The 27,243-nt window shown below is 60.5% G+C and overlaps 1 protein-coding gene and 1 pseudogene across 1 annotated transcript in view; both read right to left on the bottom strand.

Annotated features, from left to right (window-relative positions):
• Window positions 1-340: 340 nt before the first annotated feature.
• LOC123344264 lies at window positions 341-7,979 on the bottom strand (annotated as a pseudogene).
• Window positions 7,980-8,233: 254 nt separating this feature from the next.
• Window positions 8,234-27,243, bottom strand: part of MAN2A2 (mannosidase alpha class 2A member 2) — a 34,199-nt gene continuing 15,189 nt past the window's right edge. Inside the window, exons 10-23 of the mRNA XM_044980888.1 lie at window positions 22,776-22,978; window positions 22,071-22,253; window positions 21,530-21,644; window positions 20,552-20,619; window positions 15,799-15,964; window positions 14,448-14,684; window positions 14,249-14,365; window positions 13,994-14,108; window positions 13,753-13,886; window positions 13,068-13,209; window positions 11,917-12,050; window positions 10,723-10,917; window positions 9,770-9,880; window positions 8,234-9,335 (exon numbers count right to left, since the gene is read on the bottom strand). Coding sequence (XP_044836823.1) covers window positions 9,180-9,335; window positions 9,770-9,880; window positions 10,723-10,917; window positions 11,917-12,050; window positions 13,068-13,209; window positions 13,753-13,886; window positions 13,994-14,108; window positions 14,249-14,365; window positions 14,448-14,684; window positions 15,799-15,964; window positions 20,552-20,619; window positions 21,530-21,644; window positions 22,071-22,253; window positions 22,776-22,978 — 2,076 coding nt within the window. The 3' untranslated portion in view covers window positions 8,234-9,179. The remainder of the gene's footprint in view (window positions 9,336-9,769; window positions 9,881-10,722; window positions 10,918-11,916; window positions 12,051-13,067; window positions 13,210-13,752; window positions 13,887-13,993; window positions 14,109-14,248; window positions 14,366-14,447; window positions 14,685-15,798; window positions 15,965-20,551; window positions 20,620-21,529; window positions 21,645-22,070; window positions 22,254-22,775; window positions 22,979-27,243) is intronic.

The raw sequence follows: 27,243 nt of genomic DNA, 5'->3' as shown, positions 1-27,243 counted from the left end.
TTAGCCTGCAGAAGAGAAGAATGAGGGGGGATTTGATAGCTGATTTCAACTGCCTGAAAGGGGGTTCCAAAGAGGATGGATCTAGACTGTTCTCAGTGGTAGAAGATGACAGAACAAGGAGTAATGGTCTCAAGTTGCAGAGGGGGAGGTTTAGGTTGGACATTAGGAAAAACTTTTTCACTAGGAGGGTGGTGAAGCACTGGAATGGGTTCCCTAGGGAGGTGGTGGAATCTCCTTCCTTAGAGGTTTCTAAGGTCAGGCTTGACAAAGCCCTGGCTGGGATGATTTAGTTGGGTTTGGTCCTGCTTTGAGCAGGGGGTTGGACTAGATGACCTCCTGAGGTCCCTTCCAACCCTGAGATTCTATGATTCTATGATTCTATGATCATGTGACTCCACCCCCCTACCCACACCCCAGGTTTCCTCTTTCTCCAGAGGTCACATCCCAGACAGAGCACTCGGGGACAGGGCTTGGCCTGTCAAGCAGCTTAGGCACTTTATAAGGACCAGGCCAGGCCAAACAGTGCGGGGCTGAGGCGTGGGTTCGCTTTATCGCAGTGGCAGCGCGCCAGGCTCTGCTAACGGTGCCTCCGTAATACCTACAGCTGACACGCCCTCTGCCCCAAGTATCACCCCCAGTCACTGCGGTGCCTGCTCTTCACACTTGCTGTCCTGGATGGGCCGGGCCATGGTCACAGCCAGCTCCTGCCGCTGGGTCCCTCCTCGCGCCGGGCCGGGCCGTGGGCAGCTCCTGCCGCTGGGTCCCTCCTCGCGCCGGGCCGGGCCGTGGGCAGCTCCTGCCGCTGGGTCCCTCCTCGCGCCGGGCCGGGCCGTGGGCAGCTCCTGCCGCTGGGTCCCTCCTCGCGCCGGGCCGGGCCGTGGGCAGCTCCTGCCGCTGGGTCCCTCCTCGCGCCGGGCCGGGCCGTGGGCAGCTCCTGCCGCTGGGTCCCTCCTCGCGCCGGGCCGGGCCGTGGGCAGCTCCTGCCGCTGGGTCCCTCCTCGCGCTGGGCCGGACCGTGGGCAGCGGTGTGGGAAGGAGCTGGCCAGGCGCTTGCCCAGGCGGCTGCTGCTCAGGAGGCTGTAGACGCGGCGCTGGTTGAGTCTGCAGAAGTGGAGGAAGTCGAGGGTCATGAGCGTGAGGACGAGGAGGCCGTAGAGCCCCACAGCCAGCAGGGGCAGTGGGTTCCTGGGGGGGAAGGTACAAGGCAACAGCTGTGTTACACTGGACACAATACTGCTACAGCAGGGTGGTTCCACTCTCCCGGGGGGACCCAGATGCCAGGCGGTGTCCCCCACTGGGCACTATTGGGAGCCCCCAGGCAGACCTGTCCTACTTGTATATGTTCCCCAGCTCGATGCCAGGGGGCCTCGTCCCCCTCCTAGGGAGCCCGGTGCTGCTAGGGAAATGTATGGACCATGGTGCTCAGCAGAGGCGCTGCCCATGGACACCTTGCAAATGGAGAGTCGCTGCTTTGCAGCTGCTGCTGGAAAACAGGGCTGGGCATGAGTCGCTAATGTCCGTTAACCAGCTCCAGCCACTTGAGTGGATTAGAGAGGCATGATTTTCCTTTACAACATAAGAACAACCACACTGGGTCAGGCCAATGATCCATCAAGCGCAGTATCTTCTGGCAGTGGCTGGTGCGAGATGCTTCAGAGGGAATGAACAGAACAGGGCAGTTATCAAGTGATCCATCCCGTCATCCAGCCCCAGCTTCGGGCAGTCAGAGGTTTAGAGACATCCAGAGCATGGGGTGCATCCCTGACTGTCTTGGCTAATAGCCATTGATGGAATAGCCATAAGTTCCTGCAGGAACTTCTCTAGTTCTTTTTTGGACCCTGTTATAGTCTTGGCCTTCACAACATCCTCTGGCAAGGAGTTCCACAGGTTGACTGTGTGTTGTGTGAAGAAATACTTTCTTTTGTTTCTTTTAAACCTGCTGCCCATTAATTTCATTGGGTGACCCCTAGTTCTTGTGTTATGAGAAGGAGTAAATAACACGTCCTCATTTACTTTCTCCACACCAATCATGATTTCATAGACCTCCATCACAGCTCCCCTTAGCTGTCTCTTTTCTCAGTTGAATAGTCCCAGTCTTTTCAATCTCTCCTCATACAGAAGCTGTTCCATTCCCCTAATCATTGTTGTTGCCCTTCTCTGAACCTTTTCCAATTCTAATGTATCTGTCCTGAGCTGGGGTGGCCAGAACTGCACGCAGTATTCCAGGTGTGGGCGTAACAGGGATTTATATAGTGGCAATGCAGCTTCGTGCCTGTCACAGCATGTCTATAAAGGGCTTCTCTGACTCATGTAAAACCAACTTGTGGGGCTTGCTGCTCTGCCATTCCCGAGAGCCCCAGGCTCCTCTTTACAGCTCACCTGGGTGGCTCCTAGGGTGCCAGGTGTGCCCGTCAGCATGCAGTGTTCTGTGTTCATGCTGCACTGTGTGTGGTGAAGGGCCACAATGAGTCATGCTGGGTTTGCTCCTCCAGAAGGGGGTGCACACATGGCTGGCATTAGAATCTGAAGCAGCCCCTCCCCTCCCCAAGTGCAGGCACAGACCAGGCGCTGCTGCTTACCTGAGTCTGGCTGGGGTGGGCACGTTGGATAGATTGACCCTCCTCAGGCTCTCAAAGTCCAGCTGGGGGCAGCAGGATTTGAGGGCGTGGTCTCCGTGGCGGCAGCAGTACCTGTGTGCAGGGGGGTCAGTGAGGCGTGGGCAGTAGAAGCCGGAGTGGTAGCGCCCATCAGGGCTGGGATATCCCTCGCAGAGGTGCAGGTTATGGGCTGAGGCTGCAAGGGGAAGTCGCAGCGAAAGAGACTATTCAGAACATGAGCCAAGTACAAGAGCTTTGCCTACTGCACAGTCACAACAGATAGCCTACAACTGCTACCAGCTGACGGAGTCCCCCCTTCCTCCACCTGAGTGAAGGCCCATGTTCACAGACCTTTGTGGGAGGCGAGACACCGAGCAGGGCCAGCCCAGCCCCAGGAGACCCCAGGGTGACCTCATTCTCAACACCACCAATAGGAGAACCCTGACAAAATTCCCTGACTGGCTGAAGCTTCCCAGGGCTCTGTGGGGATGGGCTGGGGAGAGCCCTCCTGGGTGCCCGGAGCTACAGCTGGGCTCCGAGCCGGGCTTGCCTGGGCAGCTTGCTGAGTCCTGTCCCATGATCCGACCTAGCCTGGGACCCACCATGCACAGGGACCCCACCCCGTGGCCCTCAGGCTCTGGGCTGCGCAAGCCAGAGCAACGTGCTCGCCCATGTACACTGGCTAGAGGGGTTTGCTTCAGGCCCTTTCAGCGGCTCATGAGCCAAGGGCAGCCAGCCGGTGACTCCTTGCGGGCACCCTAGTGTTGGCCATGGTAGGAGAGGGTGCTCACCCCCTGGGCTGTGACCCTGATTGCCCAGCACAGCAGAGGTGTCCAAGGGCCTGCAAATCCACACCAGGCTGGCTCCATCTCACAGTGCCCTGCCCTGGCGCTGCACCCACCAGCACGGCTGGCGTGCAGAATGCAGCTGCCTGCAGCAGTGCTGGCAGGGTGCCTGCCCCCTAGGCTGAGCACAAAGGGCCTAGTAGCAAGAACAGCTGGTGCCACTGTCAGCGCTCTCCCCAATGCTGAGGGTTTGGCGGGGCGCAAAGGAGACTGCCCACGTGGAGGGGGCGGGGCGGTGTCCTATGTTAATCTGTGAGCAGGCTGCAGAAGGGTGTTGAGGACAGCCATGCAGCAGGAGAAATGTGGCCCGGCCTCACACCCAGCTGGGCACACTCCCCAGCCCTGCCACAGCCAACGGAACAGTGCACCACCCCAGACACACTCCGACACGCCTACACGACAGACCCCCAGGGCAGTGCCAATCACACCTGTGCCCCGGCCTGTACCAACCCCTTGGGGCCAGACGCACACTCGCCCCGGGAATGAGCAGTGTCAATAGCGCTGTGCTGCAGCAGAGATGTTGCAGGGAGGGAGTCAGAGCCCTTTGGGGAGCTGACCAGGGTGCCCTGTCTGTGCCAAGGGGGCTGGGGAGCTGAGGGGGCAATATGCCAATGCCGAGGGGGTTGGGGAGCCATGGGGATGCCCTACCCGGGCCGAGGGGGGTAGGGAGCTGAGAGGGCACTGTGCCCATGCCGAGGGGGTTGGGGAGCCGAGGGGGTGCCCTACCCAGGCCGAGGGGGTTGGGGAGCTGAGAGGGCACTGTGCCCATGCTGAGAGGGTTGGGGAACCAAGGAGGTTGGGGAGCCAAGGGGGTTGGGGAGCAGAGAGGGCACTGTGCCCATGCCGAGGGGGTTGGGGAGCTCAGGGGGTTGGGGAGCCAAGGGGGTTGGGGAGCCAAGGGGGTGCCCTACCTAGGCCGAGGGGGTTGGGGAGCTGAGAGGGCAATGTGCCAATGCTGAGGGGGTTGGGGAGCTCAGGGGGTGCCCTACCCGGGCCAAGGGGGTTGGGGAGCCAAGGGGGGCAATGTGCCCATGCCGATGGGGTTGGGGAGCTCAGGGGGTGCCCTACCCGGGCCGAGGGGGTTGGGGAGCTGAGAGGGCACTGTGCCCGTGCCAAGGGGGTTGGGGAGCCGAGGGGTGCCCTACCCGGGCTGAGGGGGTTGGGGAGCTGAGAGGGCACTGTGCCCGTGCCAAGGGGGTTGGGGAGCCGAGGGGTGCCCTACCCGGGCTGAGGGGGTTGGGGAGCTGAGGGGGTTGGGGAGCTGAGAAGGCACTGTGCCCATGCCGAGGGGGTTGGGGAGCCGAGGGGGTTGGGGAGCCGAGGGGGGCAATGTGCCCATGCCAAGGGGTTGGGGAGCCGAGGGGGTTGGGGAGCCGAGGGGGGCAATGTGCCCATGCCGATGGGGTTGGGGAGCTCAGGGGGTGCCCTACCCAGGCCGAGGGGGGTAGGGAGCTGAGAGGGCACTGTGCCCATGCCAAGGGGGTTGGGGAGCTCAGGGGGTGCCCTACCCGAGCCGAGGGGGTTGGGGAGCTGAGAGGGCACTGTGCCCATGCCGAGGGGGTTGGGGAGCCGAGGGGGTTGGGGAGCCGAGGGGGGCAATGTGCCCATGCCGAGGGGGTTGGGGAGCCGAGGGGGGCAATGTGCCCGTGCCAAGGGGATTGGGGAGCTCAGGGGGTGCCCTACCCGGGCCGAGGGGGTTGGGAAGCTGAGAGGGCACTGTGCCCATGCCAAGGGGGTTGGGGAGCTCAGGGGGTGCCCTACCTGTGCTGAGGAAGCTGGTAGGAAGTGTGGTGCAGAGGAGGCCACCCAGCAGGAGTCGGTGCAGCATCTTCTTGTCTGCTCCTTGGGCAGAGGCAGCTCAGGCTCCAGTCTGAGGAAACAGAAACCACCGCCCCTCCTGCCCCCGCCTCTATCTTGGGCCCAGCAAGCGCCTCTCCCTCACGCAGCCATTAAGACCTCCCCACATGAGCCTTCTGCACTTACTGCCCAGCTCCACTGGGACCCAGCTGAGCCAGAGAGGCGGGCACATCGCTAATGAGCCTCTCCGGGAGCCAGTGCCCGATGGGGCAGGAGGCTGCAGGCCCTTGTGAGGCTGGCACTGGCATTCCTGAGCCCCACTTGTCAGCCAGGAAAGTGGGTGCTGGTGACTCCCCCAGGCAGGGTCATTACCTAGCTGGGTGTCAGGGCTGGGGCAGTGGCTCCCTAGGGAGAGAGGATCTAGGGTGTGGGCTGAGTAGGCTGGAGAGAGGAGCCCTGGAGCAGCCCAGCCTGGGCAGATGGGCTGAGCTGTTCTCTGGTTGGGAGGTTTTGTTCATAAAGCCAAACCTGGGGGTGAGAGGGGTTCTGACTCTATGCAGGAGGGGAAGGCAGCTCTGGCTGGAGAGCAGGTGGCGAAGGACACACGGAGGAGTAAGGAGTGTGCCTCGCTGCGCCAGCACGAGTCCAACCGTACCCAGCTCTGGGTGGTGAGGCTGGTATGGGGGTGGCCGTGCTCTTGCCTAGGGTGAGAGGCCCCTTGTCTAAACCCCCATGGGGCAGAGGCAGAGCTGTTACCGCGTGGCCTGGGGAATGGCGGCGCAGCAGGGGAGGGGCAGCGACAAGATGGCCTCTCAGAAGAACTCTGCCAAGTGGGGCAGAGGGAGAACCAGCCCAGCTAGCGCCTGCCAGGAGAAGCACTCTCCTGCCCTGCCCCCGCCCAGCAGCAGGGCCTTGGGTCCCCGCCAGGGGCTCCATTAGTGGTTGCTCAGGAGCCAGAGCCACTAATTGCTGCACTTATAGGCACCCTGCAGATGGGTGGGGAGGGGTCAGCCCCTTCCTCCTGCCAGCTCGGCACTGCTCGCCCCATCCACAGAGCAGCCAGCCCCAGGAATGCCCTGCACACGAGCTGCCAGGATCCCTTTCACCTGTCCATGCAGACCCCAGACGAGCCTCCCCTGGCGGCAGCCTGCCCCCAGCTGCCAGCAGAGACCTGCCAGGTCTGCCAGCCACCTGCGCTGCTGTGAGCCGCCATTCCCCCTGCCCTCCTGCGTCAGGCTCTCTGCAGACTCAGGCAAGCCTCCTGCCCTGGTTACCGGGGGCCCGTCTGGGAGGTTTTCCCATGCCATGGGGCTAGAGCTGTTCGTTAGGGGGCAGCTCCAATTCTGGAGCACAAGCCTGAGCCTGGCATTGTACCCAGGATCATCCCATACCCCAAGGCCACTGCCCAGCCCCATCACTGAGCTCCCATCTCACGGCCTTCGGTTTGGTATGTGAGAGGTCGCCTGGTGCTCCAAGCTCACAGCCCTGGGGCAAGGGGTCTCTGGCGAGCAGCTCACAAGGTGTATTGCCAGTGCGTGGGGCCCGGCTTGGCAGGGACGGGGTCCAACCGGAGGGGGCAGCTGCTGCGGGGAAGGCCTTGCCACTGGCTGTTCCGGGGCACTGAGGACAGGAGCCAGCCCTGCTGTGTGCCAGGAACAGAGACAAACAAGGCAGAGCGCAGCCTCCTGCGTGCCCCATGGGCAGACAGCTGTGCTCAGCACCATCAGAGGCAGCTGCAGGCACCCCTCTGCCCCACCCCCTCCTTGCAGTAATTAGCCCTGGGGGAGGCCAGGGCAGTTCCACAGCCCCAGTGCCGCACTGTGTAATGACACTGGCCCCATAGCAAGCAGAGATGCTCAGGAGATGCTCCTGAGGGCACCCAGCAGGGGCCAGGAGCTGCGGCAGGGGCCACATTCAGAGCCATTCCCACAGCCCCGCAGCCAGGCCAGAGGAGCAGCAGTGACGGCAGCGAGATTGCTAGCCTGGAGCAGCCCCGTGTCCTGGAGCACTGACTGCCTCTAGGGGGGCACAGGAGCCTGCCCTGACAGGCCATCCCACAGCCCTGGGTACAGCAGCTGGGATTGGCCCCTGCCCTGCAGGGGGCAGCCAGGTTTCTTCTTTGTACTGTTCTCATTCTCCATAGAAAAATCGGATTCTTTTTTAACCCTACCCAGCTCTTAATCTAGTGGCAGTGAGTTCCACAGACTGCATGTGCATTCTCTAAAACATTCCCTTTTGCTGACTGTCAATTCCCTTGGGTGCCCCGTGGTATCTGTGCTGTGACCAGGGGAAAGTGCAGCGGCTGCTCTCCCTCCCCTCCCGGTCTCCACTACCCCTCTTTAACACACCTCAGCTTTATCTGTTCTGCTCCGTCCCTCCGAGGCAGCTGCCAGGGAAAACAGGTCGACAAGGCAGGCACATAATACTCTGCCAGCTAGGGGCTGTCAGCCTGGCCTGCTTAGAGGGCAGACTGCACTGCTTCCCGGGGGACCCAGCCCGGCCAGACAGCTCCGCCCGAGGGGCAGGGAGGGGTCTAGTAAAGAACCATCGCAACCCTCCCCTTCCAAGCTTCCCCCACTGCCCGCAACAGCCAGGAACAGTGGGGGGAACCACTCAGTCCTTAGTGCCCCCTGCTGGGCGGGGGCTGAAAGGGCACTCGCTCCTAGCACCCCCTGCTGGGCGGGGGCTGGAGGGGCCTGGGCTGGGAGAGGGGCACTCGCTCCTAGCACCCCCTGCTGGGCGGGGGCTGAAAGGGCACTCGCTCCTAGCACCCCCTGCTGGGCGGGGGCTGGAGGGGCCTGGGCTGGGGGAGGGGCACTCGATCCTAGCACCCCCTGCTGGGTGGGGGCTGGAGGGACCTGGGCTGGGGGAGGGGCACTCACTCCTAGCACCCCCTGCTGGGCGGGGGCTGGAGGGGCCTGGGCTGGGGGAGGGGCACTCGCTCCTAGCACCCCCTGCTGGGTGGGGGCTGGAGGGGCCTGGGCTGGGGGGAAGGGCACTGGTTCCTAGCACCCCCTCCTGGGCGGGGGCTGGAGGGGCCTGGGCTGGGGGAGGGGCACTCGCTCCTAGCACCCCCTGCTGGGCGGGGCTGCAGGCTCTGAGGGGGCAGGGGGGGCAGGAGAACCCTCCCTCCCTGACCCTGTGGGCTCCGTCAATAGAAGCTGCGGGAGAACCCCACAGTGCAGGAAACGGAAGGGGGAGCATCCCATCAGCTGAAGGGCAGGGGGCGGAGGCCCTTGGAGCTCCTGCCTCCTGCAGGCCCAGAACCAGCACTCCCAGCCCCGGGATCTTACCCCCCCAGCCCAGGTCAGGGCTCTCCCCACACGCTGGAACCAGCAGCAAGAGCCACAAACCAGACACAAGGCGGGAGGTGCAAACAGGCCTTTTCTTGCCTAAAAGCTCACGACAAACTCAGAGAAATTCAGTCTCCAGTTCCACAGAGTGTCCATTAGAGCCGCACCCCCGGACACCTCTCACCCAGCCCGCAGCAGGGTTCCACTCAGACCCCTGCAGTCCAGCAGGCTCCAGCACCTGCCCGGTTACCCCACAACATGGGGCGAGGGGACGGGGAGAGGTGGGACATGGACTGGGGAAGCTGCAACCTGCCTCCTGGCTGAGTCAGCAGCATGGCCACCGAGAACGCAGCGTTCTCCAGCTGCAGCGTCGGCAGTGCCAGGCTGAGCACTGGGAGCGGCCTGGGATCTGCCGCGCAGCTGGGGCCGTGCCCCAGCCCCCACACTTGGCCATTTGCAATATTATTTAAAACGCAGATTAATAAATAATGGAGGCAGCTGCTCCTGCGAGTCCGTCTGCATCCCGTGCAGTGTCCGCCCCCAAGCCACAGCCCGAGGGAGCTCCCTCCCCCCGCCCCACCCCGGCAGGGGATGTCTCCCAGCAGGACGCTGCGCAGCTGGCCTGCTCCTCTCCTGGCCGCCGGGGGCTACCCAAAGTGGATGCGGAAGGTGGCGATCTCCATGGGGTCCATGTGGATCACAGTGCTGTTGGGGGAGGCCGTGCCCAGCGGGTACATCAGTGTCAGCGAGGTGGGCTGCAGGGACCCCAGCTCCAAGCCGTGGAACAGGCTCCCAAGGGAGAACTACAGAGAGAAGGGGGCGTGGGGTGAGGGGCTGGCGCCTCAGGCTGTGCTCAGCTCTGTGCTGGGGCAGGCCCCGGGGAGCCGCATGAAGCCAGCACCGAAAGGCAGCCTCCCCTCGGGGGGGCTGCGAGACAGGGGCCAGGATGTGACGGAGAGCCGGTGCCCCAGGAACGCAGCCTAGCCTAGGCTCCAAGAACACTGCTCCCTCTGGCAGGCGCCCCCTCACCACCACAACCTTCCCCCCCCCAGACTCACCTTGCCCCAGAGGGGGAGGGGGATGTCACTGGGGGTGTCCCAGACCCACCTTGCCCCAATGGGGTGTGTCACTGGGGGTATTCCAGACCCACCCTTACCCCAGTGGGGGGTGTCACTGGCCGTGTCCCAGACCCACCTTGCCCCAGTGGGGGGTGTCACTGGGGGTGTCCCAGACCCACCTTGCCCTGGCTGGTGGTGCAGTTGAAGCCCAGGTGTTTGGCCTCCAGGCCGCAGTCGAAGCCCTTGCGGTGCAGGATCAGCGCCATCTCCGCCGAGGGCAGCGAGTCGTCCTGGGATGGGGAAGCAGAGACGCGTGTGACAGCCGCAGGAAGGTAAATGGATCATGGGGCTGAATCCAGGATGTTTGTGCTTTGATCTAACCTGCAGCACAGTGTCCTGGAGACCCATTCGGATCTGCACCCTTCTGCCATTGCTGAGCTGCTGGGCCCAGCTACGCGGCTGAGCAATGAGACAGGACCCGCTCCCGATGCCCGGATTCAGGTCGAGACACAGCACCGCTAACACTGGGATTCCCTCCGAGACCTCTCCCCTCAAGAACTCCCTCGGCTCCAGCCTGCGTCACTCGGAGCCTTTATCCAGCACCCGGCAGAACTCGGCTGAGATGATGAGTCGTGGGAAATGGACGCCGGGTATGAGGGCTCAAAGTGTCCCAGCACCTGTCCCTTTGTGTCCCACGCGTCTCACTGCAATGGCTTGGCCTGAGTACGCCACAGGAACCAAGCCCGGTGCAGCAGGCTCACCCACGGACTCTTTACCTCACCCCTACTTCCCTCGCTTAGCGTGTCCGTCGTTACTTGTTGTAACTGGCCCCTGGGTGTTCTCCCTCTTGCCTCAGCTGGCTCAGACATTCTGTCTTTTTAGCCTTCCCTTCTTTAGCACAAACATCCGGTTTTCAGCCTCATGATTCATTTACCTCCCTAATTCCACCTTCCATGAGACGAGGTGTTAATTACTCATCAGCCAAAGGGATGGGTACAGCTGGGCATAGGGCCTGATCCCCGGCCTGAGCCTGCAGGGATGATGGGAACGGACAGTGTGACCCGCCCACACACGGCGGTGCTGCGAGCTGTCGGGGTGCTGGGCTCGCTTCCCATGGGACCAGGGCTCTTACCTCTGCCTGCAGGGTCCGCAGGTTGAGGATGTGGAAGTCACAGGGGACGGTGGCTGAGAGGGGCCGGAAGGACCTTAGGGCCGGGGGCGCTGGCTTCTCCTGAGCAACAGGCATCGCCAGCACCTCGGCGTTCAGGTGCATGGAGGTCATGTGACTCAGCAGAGAGGGGAAGCTGATTGGACGACTGTCTTGCACCTGCAACAAGAGCAACCAACCGAGTTGAGGGGTCTGGGGCAGCCCCGCCCTGCTGCACCCCCAGCTGTTGGGCTGGTCGGACCCACCAAGAGGGCGAGGGAATTCCCCAGCAGGGATCCACATGGGGCTCCCCCAAACACCCCGATGCAGGCAGTGGGGGTGGCAGGAGACCCAGGCAGCAGCAACGTCCCCGGCCCAGGCAGCAGGGGCTGCGGAGGTCACATCTGATCTGATGAGGCGGGACCCTTCCCCTCCCTGCTTTCGGGGGGAGGCCAGGATTGAGCCATCAGGGCCCCCACTCCACTGCAGCCCACCCACCCCTCGGGCCAGTGCTCCATCCCATGCACAGCACACAGGCCTAATCTACTGCCATCTACTGCTCAGGCTCCCAGCTGGGCTACACACTGACGGCGGCCCCAGCTACAGTCACCAGACAGCGCGGCAGCCGGCAGGTACCTCTCCGCTGCCCGTCCCGCGGCCGGAAAAGGGCCAGGCTAGGAACACGGAAGCCAGTTTGGAAAAGAAGCCGGAGCTCTAGGGGGTGACATGGGTGGGAGCAGGGGAGATGGGACGAGAACAGCGATGGTTGTAAGAGTTGTGTGGCAAAGTGCCAGCGCAGAGCCAGCCTAGCGCAGCATTCGGGGAAGCTCAGCGCCTGGCTGAGACTCAGCCCCCTCCCCCAAGCAGCACAGCACCTGCCGCCTCCATTGCAGTGCGACCACCGCTGGGGTGGGACGACGCAACTGGTTCACAGCTGCACGGCAGAGCTCTGCTACAGTCTGGGACAGGGAAGGAAGGGAAACCCAATGTCCAACCAACACCCATGGTGACTCCAACAGCACCCCCCCGCTGGAGCCACCGGTCTCAGCACTCAGTGTCTGCCCCCCCGGCCGCAGCAGCTGGGCTCACCCCACGCCACGAGGGGGCTGGAGTGCCTGGGCAGCCCAGGCAGCGGGGAGCAGAATGGCGTTGCCTCCCGCCGGCAGGGCTCCCCCTCACCTTGTTGGCCGTGGTGCGGCGCTCCAGCAGGAGGCGGAAGCGGTTGCAGGTTCGTTTGTTGTCCTTCAGCCCCTGGCCGAGGCCACGGTTGTCATCCTGCATGAGGCGCCGGTCCAGGATCACCTCCAGCTGGCCTGTGGGGCACAGAGAGGGGAAGGGTCCAGCAGGACCTGAACACACCTGGGCCCTTAACCCTTCCTCCCATGGAGAGGGGCCCCGACTGGGCCCCGCTGCAGGGCTGGGCCAGGGAGAGACTCCGGACAGAGGCCACTCCAGTCCAGCAGCAGCTGGGGCAGCAAATGGAAGAGGAGACATCGCTCTCCCAGAGTGCTGGGGCGATGCTTCCGCTGAGACACCGCAGAGCACAGGGGCTTCCCTCGCCTGGGACAGTCAGGGCCTCGAGTTATCAGAAAGGCAGAGCTCTGCAGCACAGGCCTCGAGCGTCGCCCTGGGGCAATGGGCCAGCCCTGCCTGCTGGGGAGAGCGCCCCCTGCTGAGTGCCCCACCCCACTCCCTGCAGCACAGCGCCCCCTAGTGCTGCTCTGGGACCAGCACTGCCTGCTGGGCAGAGCGCCCCCTGCTGAGTGCCCCACCCCACTCCCTGCAGCACAGCACCCCCTAGCGCTGCCCTGGGACCAGCATTGACAGCCCAGGGAGAGCGCCCCCTGCTGAGTGCCCCACCCTGCACTCCACTCCCTACAGCACAGCGCCCCATAGCACCACCCTAGGACCAGCACTGCCTGCCGGGAAGAACGCCCCCTGCTGAGGCCCCCACCCCACTCCCTGCAGGCACAGTGCCCCCTAGCGCCGCCCTGGGACCAGCACTGCCTGCTGGAAAGAGCGCCCCCCTGCTGGCCCCACTCCGCTCCCTGCAGCACAGCACCCCCTAGCGCCACCCTGGGACCAGCCCTGACTGCCCGGGGAGAGCGCCCCTGCCCCACTCCCTGCAGCACAGCGCCCCCTAGCGCCGCCCTGGGACCAGCCCTGACTGCCCGGGGAGAGCGCCCCTGCCCCACTCCCTGCAGCACTGGCTTTCCCTGTTCAGTTGTGACCAGCCTGGCCTTGCTTAGACTGGGAGCAGTGGTGAGCGCGGGGCTCAAGGAGACGCTGCAGCCAGGTGCAGATGGCTCTGGGGCACTGCCCCCCCTCACCGCTGTGCAGGCTGGACACCCCCAGGGCCTGGGCTGTGTGCAGGGTCAGGCGGCTCTGCTTGTCCTGGATGTAGGCCATGGCTGGCATGGGGTAGAAGTTGGCCTGGAGAGGCAGCTTCTTCAGGAACCTGCGAGGCTGGATCTGGAGGAAAGGAGAGATCAGGCGGTGCAGCGCCTGGCTCAGCACCACTCTGAGCTCCACCAATGTCCTGCGCGAAGCTGGCCCTGGGCGGGGAGATGCCCAGCAGGCGGGGGAGGGCGCTGCCCTGGGGGGCAGGGAAGAGACCCAGGAGGTGGGGGAGGGCGCTGCCCCAGGAACCGGGCAGGGCTGGGAGAGGTCCAGGAGGCAGGGGAGGGCGCTCCCCCGGGGGGCAGGGGTGGGAGATACCCAGGAGGTGGGGGAGGGCGCTGCCCTGGGGGGCAGGGCTGGGAGATACCCAGGAGGTGGGGGAGGGCGCTGCCCTGGGGGGCAGGGCTGGGAGATACCCAGGAGGTGGGGGAGGGCGCTGCCCTGGGGGGCAGGGCTGGGAGATACCCAGGAGGTGGGGGAGGGCGCTGCCCTGGGGGGCGCTGCCCCAGGAACCAGGCAGGGCTGGGAGATGCCCGGGGGCAGGGTACTGGCTCTGCCCTGTCAGGGGAGATGCCCAGGAGGCAGGGGAGGGCACTGCCCAGGCCTGCCAGGCACCTGGAAGCCGTTGAGATCGGTGAAGAAGGTGTCCTCGCTAGCGATGCTGGTGCTGAGGCGCAGGGCCATCTCCTTGTTGACGTGGTCGCGGATGTCCACCAGGCAGGACACATCCAGGGACAGACCCTCCACCCCTGCAAAGCAGAGGGCTGAGATCACCTCACCCGCCCCTGCCAGTGGAATGCCAGGGACCCTGCTGAGCGCCAGTGCCCCCAGCTCCTGCAGCACAGCACAGCCTCACCTGGCACGTTGTAGAGCCGCACCACCTGCTGCACATGCTGGTAGTAACTGGCCACCTCCGAGAAGAAGGGTCCCTCGGTCACCCGCACCACGGGCGGCTCCTTGGGGGCGTAGGGCTGTGAAGGGAACAAGGGCAGCCTGACACAGTGCAGCAGGTACGAGGGAGGGGAGGTGTAACAGCCTGGACCCCTCTGTCCCAAGGCCCCCTCCACAGGCCTCAGTGCCCAGCTGCTCCTAGGGCCCTGGGCCCCTGTACCTTGGCGTCGCCGTCTGGCAGGAAGAGGTAGGCCCCACTCTTGTCCTTAGCGCTCCTGGTGCCATAGATGAGGAACTCACTGCTCAGCCTGTGCTCCTCCCCAGCCCGCCGGACGCTCTGCAAGGAAGCAGGCCGGGCAGGCAGTGAGCGCGTGGGCGCCAGGCACACTACGCTGCCCCCCGCCCGCCCCCCTGCTCACCTGCAGCAGGCCAGTGAGGCCCGAGAAGCAGGCCTGCATGTGCTGGTTGTCCAGGCAGAAGTCGTCAGAGGTGGCGGGGACGACGCGCACAGGGAAGACCTCGCGCGGGCGCACTGGCAGGTCACGCCCGTGCAGGTGGATGCGCACAGACGATGTCAGCGTGCTGTGGCTGTCGAACGACTTGTACAACTGCAGGACGCTGAGGCCCAGTGCTGGCAGCCGGGTCATGATGGACACCTGCCAATCAGAGGGGAGATGAGAGCGGGAATGTTTGTAATGTTTTGTCTGAATGGGGTGTGTGTGTGTGTGTGTGTGTGTGTGTGTGTGTGTGTGTGTGTGTGTGTGTGTGTGTGTGTGTGTGTGTGTGTGTGTGTGTGTGTGTGTGTGTGTGTGTGTGTGTGTGTGTGTGTGTGTGTGTGAGAATTCCCCCACGTTTTACTCAAATGTCTAGGTGGTGGGACAAGGGTGTGTGATCCTTGCAGAGACCCCTAGAGGGCAGGGGTGACTGCCTGGGCACAGACAATGGTTGGCACTCTGCCAGAGCCCATCCTCTGCAAGAATCAGCCGGAGGTGTTGGAGAACAAAGCGAGAGGTGGAGACCAGGTGACCTGTTTGCCCCAGAAAGAGACAAAGGCCAGAGGAGGGGCAAACTAGGCTGGGCTGCTGGAAGCTGGCCAGTCTGCGCCTGGGAGACTGAAGAGGGGAGAGCCCAGGGTTCTGGGCTTGGGGGGATTCCCCCCACTCCATGCTAACCGGATCTGTTCTACACTGTGTTCCTGATGACTAATAACCCTTCTGTGTTCTATGCTGGCTGCGAGTCACTGCTGACTGCAGAGTTGGGGTGCATGGCCCCTTTGGGGCCAGGTAAGGGTTCCCCAGGTGCCCCATTCAGGTGAACTCACAGCATGAACAGGTGCGCTGAATGCACCAAGGTCAGACCCAGGAGGCGCTGAACCCAAGGAGGTTTGCCCTAGGGACTGTGTGCCCTGAGGGGAGACATACTGCCCTGGAGTCCTGTCTGATTTCATTCAGAGCGGTTCCAGAGCAGCGGGCACAGGGCACAGCCAGGGAGAGCTCAGCATCCGCACAGGGCGTGGAGGGGACCCTGCCCAAGCCAGGGTTGGCAGGGCTGTGTGTGCCAGGGGGTGGAGGAGAGGCCTGTGGGGCTGCTGAGGGGGACTATGGGGTGTGTGCAGTGGGGGGTGGATGTGGGAGCTGGGGGTGTACAGAGTGAGGTGTGCACGGTGTGGGGGCTGGGGACTGCTGCCAAGGGCGCTGTGTGTCTGGTAGGTTTTGCCCGGTTCAGGGCATCCCCAATGAGGTGGGGTGAGGCCGCAGCCCCATCCCGTACCTGGTAGACATCGGGCTCCATATCTGTGGCTGAGCTCCACTGGGCGCTGAGCTGGACGGCCAGAGGCTGCCCCTCCTCAGAGAGCACACGGACACGCGGGGAGTTCACCAGCAGTGAGACCACACTGAGCCGCTCCTGCTCCAGCGGGTTAAACAGCACCACGAACCTGCATGGGGACAGCACTCAGCCACATGATGTCCCTGATCCTCAACAGCCCCCACGGACCCCAGCCCATGATCCCTGACAGCCCCCAGCACCCAACGGACCCCAGCCCCTGATCCCCGGCAGCCCCACCCCCTGATCCCCGACAGCCCCCAGTCCCCCACGGACCCCAGCCCATGATCCCCGATAGCCTCAGCCCCCAACGGCCCCCAGCCCTGATCATCCCCAACCACCCCAAGCCCCCTATCCGCTGTAGTGGCATCAAGTCTTGTATAAAGGGGTTCAAATAAGGTGTCTAAGACAAGGTTCTGGTTTGCTGGTTCTGATGATGCTGTCTGTATGTGTGTATCATTTTGTAGTTGAAGTTATGAATATTGGCTCTGCACTTGTATCTCAATGTGTTTTGAGTCTAAGTAGTCTCAGGGTACGTCTTCACTACCGGCCGTATTGGCAGGTAGCAATCGATTTCTCGGGGATCGATATATCGCGTCTCATCTAGACGCGATATATCGATCCCCGAATGCGCTCCTGTCGACTCCGGAACTCCACCAACGCGAACGGCGGTAGTGGAGTCGACATGGGGAGCCGCGGCCGTCGATCCCGCGCCGTGAGGACGGTAGGTAATTCGATCTAAGGTACTTCGACTTCAGCTACGCTATTCACGTAGCTGAAGTTGCGGATCTTAGATCGATCCCCCCCCCCAGTGTAGACCAGCCCTCAGTGAAGCATTTAGTCAGCTTCTTGAGAAAGGAATTTGCAGATTAAGTGCCCAGTCAAGAAACACTTCACTGACAATGGACTTTGGGAGATGCCAACCAGTGATTTCCCTACACCACCACCCCGAATTTCCCCAACCCTCCCCCCAGTTTTGTGAGCTAGTTACATACCAATTCAGTGACTGTTTGGAAATCTGAATTTAAACTGAAACATTAATACACACTTTAAAAGCTTATACAGTGTATGATAAAATATGTGTATCTGAAAAAGTATAATAGGTTTGAAAAGTATGAACATAGACTAGCTTCCTTGCTTCCTTATACAGCTGTTTTTTATGATGTCAGTGCATTCATTGCGGTGATGTTGGCCAACCTAATAATTTCAAATGATGATTTGTAAGCAAAGTCTAAATGAGCTCTCCCTGACAGCTCGTGATGAGCTGGGGCTGCCAGGAAAGGCTTCAGGGCCAAATTATATTTACATTCACACCTAATCTACCTAGATATCCAGCAAACAGAGCTGTGTTGTCCAAGTGACAGATTTTGGCTGGGGCTGGGTTACAAACCACTTGAATGGGGTGGAATGGGGAATGAAATGTTTTTCTTATTGTATGAGTAAAGGACAGTAGAACTGTACTTAGCCTGTGATGATTTGAAGGCATCAAGAGAGAGGGTGGGGACCTGTCCCTCTCCACTGTTTAAAGACAGAGCTGATTAGGCTCCATAGATAGTCTTTTGTTCTGTTAAGTGACCACTGCAGTTGAAATCACTGACAATCAGGTCTAAGTGCTTAGTCCTGTTGTGGGGACAGTGTTCCTGTGGGGACAGTGTTTTTGTGTAAGAGACAGCCCAGACTGCACTAGCAGCGAGGTTCCCGCACTGAGAGCTCAGCTGAAATCACTGAGAGCCGGTGGAACCTCAAGAGACCAACTCGCAGAGGTCACAGTCGCAGGTGACTGCGCAGGGCCACTGGCAACAGAGCAGTGGAGTGACCGGTGGCACAACGAACTGCAGTGGCCAGAGCGAACAGTGAGCAGCTGGAGGAACAAGCAAGGTGCCTTCTTGTCCCCCACCTGGGAGATGAACTCATGTGAAAGCACCTCTGAACTCTGAGTCTCCACTGATCAAGGACAACACCGGTGAGTGGAGTGCGGTGGAGGGAAAAGTGAGGGGCATGTTAAATAAACATTTGTTTGTTGGACTATATTTTAGTCACTTTGCTCCAGAATGCTAGATTTGCGACTGGGAACGGAAACTTATATGTTTCCTAGTAGGCCAAGATTTTTAAAATGCAGTATTTGCCAAGGTTATCATCTCACATTGTTGCTATCTTGGGAGGTCATTATGTTGGGGAGTTTCTGTACTAAACATTTTTATTATTATAATTAATTTTTACATAAGAATGGTCAGACTGGGTCAGACCAATGGTCCATATAGCCCAGTACCCTGTATTACAACAGTGGTCAAGGCCAGGTGCTTCAGAGGGAATGAACAGAACAGGGAATCATCAAGTGATCCATCCCCTGTTGCCCATTCCCAGCTTCTGGCAAACAGGCTAGGAACACTCAGAGCATGGTGTTGCATCCCTCCTCATCCTGGCTAATAGCCACAGATGGACCTGTTCTCCAGGAATTTATCTAGTTCTTTTTATAATCCTGTTATAGTTTTGGTCTTCACAGCATCCCCTGGCAAAGAGTTCCCTGGGTTGACTTTATATTGAGTGAAGAAGTACTTCCTTTTCTATTTTTAAAAATTTCCTTATTCACTTTCTTCGCACCAGTCAAGATTTTGTAGACCTCTATCATATCCCCATTAGTCATCTCTTTTCTAAGCTGAAAATTCCCAGTCATTTTAATCTCTCCTCCTGTTTCATACCCCTGATCATTTTAGTTGCCCATCTCTGTAACTTTTCCAATTCCAATATATATTTTTTAGGATGGGTGACCAGATCTGCACACATTATTCAAGGTGTGCACATACCATGGATTTATATAGAGGCAATATGATATTTTCTGTCTTATTATCTATCCCTTTCTTAATGATTCCCAACATTGTTTGCTTTTGTGACTGCTGCTGCACATTGAGTGGATGTTTTCAAAGAACTATCCACAATGACTCCAAGATCTCTTTCATGAGTGTTAACAGCTAATTCAGATGCCATCATTTTGTATGTATAGTTGAGATTGCTTTCCAATGTGCATTACTTTGCATTTATCAACATTGAATTTAATTTGCCATTTTGTTGCCCAGTCACCCAGTTTTGTGAGATCCCTTTTGTAGCTCTTCGCAGTCTGCCTGGGACGTAACTATCTTGAATAGTTTTGTATCATCTGCAAATTTTGCCACCTCACTGTTTACCCATTTTTCCAGATGAATATGTTGAACAGTACTGGTCCCAGTACTGACCCCTCAAGGATACCACTATTTATCTCTCTCCATTCTGAAAACTGATAATTTATTCCTACCCTTTGTTTCCCATCTTTTAACCAGTTACTGATCCATGAGAGGACTGCCCTCTTATCCCATGATGGCTTACTTTTCAAAAGTCAATTTAAATTAAATATATTTTTTTAATTATTTTTTTTAGAAATCTAGATCTGTTATGTGTTTTGGTGTAACTTGCATTTTCCTTATGTTAAATTTGCATAATCCTAACAAAACATTTACTTTATTCATATCTCTTTTATATATCTCATTGGTCCTGACACCCCCCCTGTAAATTCGAACACCCCCCCTAATTTCAATTCCTGGGGAAACCACTGATGCCAACCCACATCTGAGTTTTCCTGGGAACGTTCAAACTAACATGTAAACAATGGCATTGGCCTGCAAACTGAGTCATGCATGAACATGTGACTTGCCCGTGTGACTCCGAACTCCATCTTGCTGTTGTGATTTTCCACAGTAAGAACAAAGGGGTGTCCTCCCATGGGCAAAGAATATAAAAGTCTCTGGAAACCCCTCCATTTTGTCTTCAATCCTGCTTCTGACCTCTGGAGGGACTTTGCTACAAACTGAAGCTCTGCACAAAGGACTGACTGACCCATCCCAGCTGGGGATGTTCCAGAGACTTAATTTGAACTTGCAGTTTATTCCATCACTGCTACAAGCCTGAACCAAGAACTCTGCCATTACTGTATGTAATTGATTCCTTTAACCAATTCTAGCTCTCATCTATATTTCTTTCTTTTTATGAATAAACCTTTAGATTTTAGATTCTGAAGGACTGGCAACAGCGTGATTTGTGGGTACGATCTAACTTGTATATTGACCTGGGTCTGGGGCTTGGTCCTTTGGGATCAGGAGAACCTTTTTTCTTTTACTGGGGTGTTGGTTTTCATAACCAGCCATCCCCATAACGAGTGGCACTGGTGGTGATGTGGGAAACTGGAGTGTCAAAGGGAATCACTTGTGTGGCTTGTGGTTAGCCAGTGGGGTGAGACTGAAATCCTCTCTGTTTGGCTGGTTCGGTGTGCAAAGGAAACCCAGCCTTGGGCGGTGACTGTCCTGCTCTGAGCAATTTGTCCTGAATTGATACTCTCAGAAGTGTCCCGCCAAAGAGGCTGCATCATAACAGCTCCCAGCCCCCAACGGCCCCCAGTCCCTGATCCCTGACGGTCCCCAGACTCCGCTGGCCCCCCACAGCCTCCGACCTGACAGCCCCCCACTCCCGATGGCCCCTCCAGCCCCTAGCACTGGACAGCCCTCTGACAGCCTCCAGCCCCCAAAGGACCCCAACAGTGGCACGCTAGAGTGAACAGAGTGCTCAGCCACAGAGGCAGGCCTGGCCCCGGCAGCCCCCAGGACAGAGTGAACACAGGGAGGGGCCTGTCCCTCCAGCCAGGCCCTGCCCCAGCCCGGAGCGGGGTGTGCACCTGGGCGATGTGTCCAACTTGATGACGGTTTTCTCAGGCAGCGCGTCCTGGTTGAGGCGCATGTCGTCCTGGCAGAGAGGAGCTGAGTCAGCACCATAACGCTCCCAGGAGAGCACCCCCAGCCCCCGCCAGCCCAAGGACCCCTCTAGGCAGAAAGGCAGAGACAGGGAGTGGGGCAGGCCCCCACTGTGCAAAGGGGCAGCAGAGAGCTGCTCCTGGGGAGCGCCCTGATGGTGGGGGTCGCCCCTGAACGCAGGCAGGGGCAGGGCAGTAGAGCCGAGGGATGGGGGTTGGGGCTGGAGTCTGGATCAAGGCAGGGAGGTTGGGGTCAAGGATGTGACTGGGGCTGAAGTCAGGGCAGTGGGGCCAGGATCGGGGTCAGGGCAGCGGGGCCGGGGTCAGGGAAGTGGGACTGGGCTGGGGTCAGGCAGTGGGGCTGGGCCGGGGTCAGGGATCAGGGTTAGGGCAGAGGGGCCGGGCTGGGGTCAGGGCAGGGGGGTGGGGTTGGGGTCAGGGCAGCGGGGCTGGGATCAGGGTCAGGGCAGCGGGGGCCGGGCCGGGGTCAGGGCGGGGGTCAGGGTTGGGGTCAGGGCAGGGGGGCCGGGCTGGGGTCAGGGCAGGGGGTCAGGGATCAGGGTCAGGGCAGGGGGGCCAGGCTGGGGTCAGGGCAGGGGGACTGGGATCAGGGTCAGGGCAGTGGGGGCCGGGCCGGGGTCAGGGCGGGGGGCGGGGTTGGGGTCAGGGCAGTGGGCTGGGGCCAGACCTGGGTCAGGGCAGGGGGGCTGGGATCAGGGCCAGGGCAGGGGGGCCGGGCTGGGGCCAGGGCCGCGGGGCTGGACAGGGGCCAGGGCAGCGGGGCTGGGATCAGGGCCAGGGCAGGGGGGCCGGGCTGGACAGGGGCCAGGGCGCGGGGCTGGGCCGGAGTCAGGCAGTGAGGCCAAGGTCAGGGCCGGGGCCAGGGCGCAGGGCCGGGCTCACCATGCCAAGGAAGGGCCCTGCGGCGTCGTAGTGATAGGACTCCTTGTCGCCCAGCACCAGGTAGTGTGCGGCATTGCTGATGATGCGTTTCAGGTTCACCAGGGAGTGGAGCAGCCTGGGCAGCCGGGCCGGAGCCGCGAGGGAAAGGCAGAGAGAGAATCATGTCACTGCTCCCCAGGGGCGGCTCTAGCTATTTGGCCGCCCCAAGCAGGGCAGCACGCCGCGGGGGGCGCTCTGGCGGTCGCCGGTCTGGCGGCTCTGGTGGACCTCCTGCAGACGTGCCTGCGGATGCTCCATCGGAGCCATGGGACCAGCGGACCCTCCGCAGGCACGTCTGCGGAAGGTCCACCGGAGCCGCCTGCCGCCCTCCCGGCGACAGGCAGAGCACCCCCCACGGCATGCCGCCCCAAGCACGCGCTTGGCGCGCTGGGGTCTGGAGCCGGCCCTGCCGCTCCCCCGCCAGCCTCTCCCCCACAGGGACCCCCCGGACAGGGTTCACTCACCCGGCTCCCCCAGCCATTCCCATGGCTCAGGGCCGTACCTCACACCGTAATCCACCACGACGGCCTCTTTGGCGGTGCCCGTGATGGCATCGTGGTGCTGGAAGAGCCCCAGGGCACGCCGGGCCTCGGTCAGCAGGGCGTAATCTGAGAGCGGGTATCTGCTGTCCATGCCAGCGTGCCGGGCGTGACTCAGCGCTAGGCTGTACAGGATCTCTGCGCCCCTGGGCCAGACACAGACCCATGAGCCACAGCTCCTCCCCACACACCCCCCTCGCCCTGTGCCTGAACCGCCTCGATGCGCCCCCGCAACCCCCCTCACCCTGCCCCTGAATCCCCCCTCGCCCTGCCCCCGAATATCCCCTCGCCCTGCACAGAATCCCCCCTCGCCCTGCCCCCTGCCCCCCCGAATCCTCCCTCGCTCCACCCCCACATCCCCCCTCGCCCTGCCCCTGAACCCTCTCGCCCTGTGCCTGAACCCCCTCGATGCGCCCCCACAACCCCCCTCACCCTGCCCCTGAATCCCCCCTCGCCCTGTGCCCAAATCCCCCCTCGCCCTGCTCCCAAATCCTGGCCCCCTGAATCCGCCTTGTGCCTTGAATCTCCCCTCCCCTGAAATCCCCCCAGCTGTGTGCTCTGAGTCCCGGCCCACCAAGCTCCTGCCCCCATCTGCCCCACCCCCAAAACTGTCATTGACTGCGCCCAGCTCCTTCCAGCCCAGACCCCTGCCTGCCCCACGCCCTCACCGGAGATGGGCCTCCAGCACGCGGTCCAGGCTCTTGTAGAAGGGCCGGGAGGTGTAGTAGCCTGTCCAGTAGTGGTCCTCCCGGTCCGCGTAGGAGAAGAAGTCCCCGCTTAGCACTGGGAAGCCGGGCAGCTTCTTCCCAGGGACGATCCCAGTCCTCTTGGAGAGAGCGTCAAAGTAATCGGAGAGGGTCCCGAACTGCGCCTGCAGGGAGAGCGCAGCCCCGTGCCATCCATGAGCCAGGTGGGCCCCCGGCACCAAGGAGAGGGTGGGTGGAACCCCCCCACTCCAGGATGACCAGGACCTGGGAATGAGCGACAAGGGATGCATCACTCGATAACTGCCCTGTTCTGTTCCTTCCCCTGAAGCACCTGGTATTGGCCACCGCCAGCAGACAGGACACGGGGCTGGATGGACCTTTGGGCTGACCCAGTCTGGCCGCTCTTATGACTGCAGCCAGCTCAGGCCTCAGGCCAGTAACAAACCAACAGAGCACCTGGAAAGCAGGTACACTGGCAAGGCCGGAGTTCTGACAGCTACACTGTGCATGGGGGTCCCCCATGTCCCCCCCATCCCACAGGGGGTGTGCGGGGCTCAGCATAGACCTCCTGGAATCCCACAGGCGTGAGTGGGGCTTGTAATAAATCATAGACTCGTAGACTATCAGGGTTGGAAGGGACCTCAGGAGGGCATCGAGTCCCACCCCCTGCTCAAAGCAGGACCAACCCCAAACTGCGCCTACATACGGACTCGCTTGTGAGACTAGCTGTGGGAAGTGGCTAGAGGCTGCTCCGGGACCCCGTGACCTGCAGTCACGCTGTGCTGGGGAGGAGGGAGCCAGCCGGCAGCCAGCCTGCGCTAGTGCAACCCAACCAGCCTCCCAACAGAAGCCCAGGCCTCGTCAGAGCCAGGGTGTGGCAATGAGGCCCCGCCAGTGGACAAGAGGGGAGGCCGGGCCTAGCACCCCCACCCCTTGGTCCCCGAGAAGAGGCTCCGGGGAGGGCTGGCTACCGGAGGGAACTGCTGACTGAAAGGAGGGGCAGGGCGAGCTTCACCGTCCGGGCACCCAAGACGTGCTGTGCCGTCCTCTGGCTTCCGTCGCCCTGAGCCTGGCCAAGACAAGGCCACGTCCACCGGCTCCAGCTCCATGCCAACCACTGCCTGGCATGGCAGACTTTGTCACCCCTCCCGTGTGCCCTTCTCCTTCCCCACCATATTCCTTCTCTTCCCTATCGCTCCCTTTTCCTGCCCCTCGAACAGGTCTGTGTGTCCTGCCGCCCTGCCGTGAGCCTGGGAGCAGCCAGAGGCATGGCCAGCCAGCTTAACGCTGGGACGCATTTGCCAGGTCTCGGCATGGCTGTGCGCTGGGCCTATTTCTCCACCAGGGAGGCTGCATGGACGAGCTGGCGCTGGAGCCAGAGGCTCCGTTTCTGGGCTGGGCTGGACTTTCCTCTCCCCGGCTGTTTGGCTGGCTTGGCCTTCTAGGAAACGGGCTCGGAGAACTATAGCACAGCCACCGCTCCAGCCCAGCTCAGCCAAGCCTGCTCCCGGAGGGGCCCCGGACAGCCTGGAGAGCGCTGGCGGCTGTCAGACAAAGGGCTTGCCTTCTGAAGAAGGTCAAGGAAAGTGCGGGCCCCTTACTGAATGGGGGAGGCAACCTAGTGACAGAGGATGTGGAAAAAGCTGAAGTGCTCAATGCTTTTTTTGCCTGTGTCTTCACGAACAAGGTCAGCTCCCAGACAGCTGCACTGGGCAGCACAGCATGGGGAGGAGGTGACCAGCCCTCTGCGGAGAAAGAAGTGGTTCGGGACTGTTTAGAAAACCTGGATGAGCACTAGTCCATGGGGCCGGATGCGCTGCGTCCGAGGCTGCTAAAGGAATTAGCGGATGTGATTGCAGAGCTACTGGCCATTATCTTTGAAAACTCATGGTGATCGGGGGAGGTCCCGGATGACTGGAAAAGGGTTAATGTAGTGCCAATCTTTAAAAAAGGGAAGGAGGAGGATCCGGGGAACTACAGGCCAGTCAGCCTCACCTCAGTCCCTGGAAAAATCATGGAGCAGGTCCTCAAGGAATCCATTCTGAAGCACTTAGAGGAGAGGAAAGTGATCAGGAACAGTCAGCATGGATTCACCAAGGGCAAGTCATGCCTGACTAATCTAATTGCCTTCTATGAGGAGATAACTGGGTCTGTGGATGAGGAGAAAGCAGTGGATGTGTTATTCCTTGACTTTAGCAAAGCTTTTGATACGGTCTCCCACAGTATTCTTGCCGGCAAGTTAAAGAAGTCTGGGCTGGATGAATGGATTATAAGGTGGATAGAAAGCTGGATAGATTGTCAGGCTCAACGGGTAGTGATCAATGGCTCCATGTTTAGTTGGCAGCCGGTATCAAGCGGAGTGCCCCAGGGGTCGGTCCTGGGGCCGGTTTTGTTCAATGTCTTCATTAATGATCTGGAGGATGGCGTGGACTGCACCCTCAGCAAGTTTGCAGATGACACTTGTCACGGAGAGTGTCGGGGAGTCTGGCCCGGCACCCCTCTTCCTGGGACTCACAGTGACTCTCAGCCAGCCAGTAAAACAGAAGGTTTATTGGACAACAGGAACGCAGGCTACAGCAGAGCTTGGAGATACAGCCAGGACCCCTCAATCTGGTCCTTCTGGGGGTGCAGGGAGCTTAGCTCCCAGCTTGGGATTCCCTTCACTGCACCCCCCAGTCCAAAAACGAAACTGACCCAACCCTCTCCAGCCGGCTCTCTGCCTTTGTCTAGCTTCCTGGGCAAAGGTGTTGACCTCCCCTCCCCCCTGCCTAGCTCAGGTTACAGGCTCAGGTATTGTCCCTCACCTAAAGTCCTCCCCAGCTCTCCCATCCCCCACACAGACAGTCCCTACTCCATCACAACACTAAACTGGGAGGAGTGGTAGGTACGTGGGTGGGGACAGGATACAGAGGGACCGTCCTAGACAAATTAGAAGATTGGGCCAAAAGAAATCTGATGAGGTTCAACAAGGACAAGTGCAGAGTCCTGCACTTAGGACGGAAGAATCCCATGCACTGTTACAGACTAGGGACCGAATGGCTGGGCAGCAGTTCTGCAGAAAAGGACCTAGGGGTTACGGTGGACAAGAAGCTGGATATGAGTGAGCAGTGTGCCCTTGTTACCAAGAAGGCTAATGGCATTTTGGGCTGTATAAGTAGGGGCATTGTCAGCAGATCGAGGGATGTGATCATTCCCCTCTATTCGGCATTGGGGAGGCCTCATCTGCAGTACTGTGTCCAGTTTTGGGTCCCACAATACAAGAAGGATGTGGAAAAATTGGAGAGTCCAGCAGAGGGCAACAAAAATGATTAGGGGGCTGGAGCACATGACTTATGAGGAGAGGCTGAGGGAACTGGGATTGTTTAGTCTGCAGAAGAGAAGAACGAGGAGGGATTTGATAGCTGCTTTCAACTACCTGAAAGGGGGTTCCAAAGAGGATGGATCTAGACTATTCTCAGTGGTAGAAGATGACAGAACAAGGAGTAGTGGTCTCAAGTTGCATGGGGGGAGGTCTAGGTTGGATATTAGGAAAAAACATTTCACTAGGAGGGTGGTGAAGCACTGGAATGGGTTCCCTAGGGAGGTGGTGGGATCTCCTTCCTTAGAGGTTTTTAAGGTCAGGCTTGACAAAGCCCTGGCTGGAATGATTTAGTTGGGATTGGTCCTGCTTTGAGCAGGGGGTTGGACTAGACACCTCCTGAGGTCCCTTCCAACCCTGATGTTCTGTGATTCTCTGATTCTGAAGCCACGCAGCGCCATCACTGGGCACTAGGGACACTGCTCCAGGGAACACTTCCCATCACAAATGCTTTGACAGGTTTTCCTTCTTCCTGCACCTTTGGTAGAAGGGGCTGGGCCATTCAGTGGGGTGCGTGCCTGGCACTGAGCGGGCAGAGGGCTCCCTAGGCCAAACCCCAGGCCTCCTTTAACCCTGTTTAACATGGGACAGTGACAGGGTCGTGTTAGCACCTGTGACTCTTTGGGTTCATATATTCCATCAAGACTAATATAACTCCCTGCACCGCCCGGTGTCCTCCAGGGGGTGGGGCTCCACCCGCACACCCCGGCATCCCCCAGGGGGGGTCTCCCCTGCACACCCCCGGCATCTCCCAGCGGGCAGGGCTCCCCCACACATCCCCGGCATTCCCCAGGGGCCGGGGCTCCCCTCACACCCTTGGCATCCTCCAGGGGGTGGGGCTCCACCCGCACACCCCCAGCATTCCCCAGGGGGCAGGGCTCCTCCCCACATCCCCGGCATCCCCCAGGGGGCAGGGCTCCACCCACACACCTCCGGCATCCCCCAGGGGGCAGGGCTCCACCCGCACACCCCCGGCATCCCCCAGGGGGCAGGGCTCCACCCCCACATCCCCGGCATCCCCCAGGGGGCAGGGCTCCCCCCCCACATCCCTGGCATCCCCCAGGGGGCAGG

The sequence above is a fragment of the Mauremys mutica genome, chromosome 11 (genome assembly GCF_020497125.1).
Source record: "Mauremys mutica isolate MM-2020 ecotype Southern chromosome 11, ASM2049712v1, whole genome shotgun sequence".
Classification (NCBI taxonomy): domain Eukaryota; kingdom Metazoa; phylum Chordata; order Testudines; family Geoemydidae; genus Mauremys; species Mauremys mutica.
The sequence above is the reverse complement of the archived record's forward strand: the minus strand, read 5'-3'. Positions and strand labels throughout refer to the sequence as shown.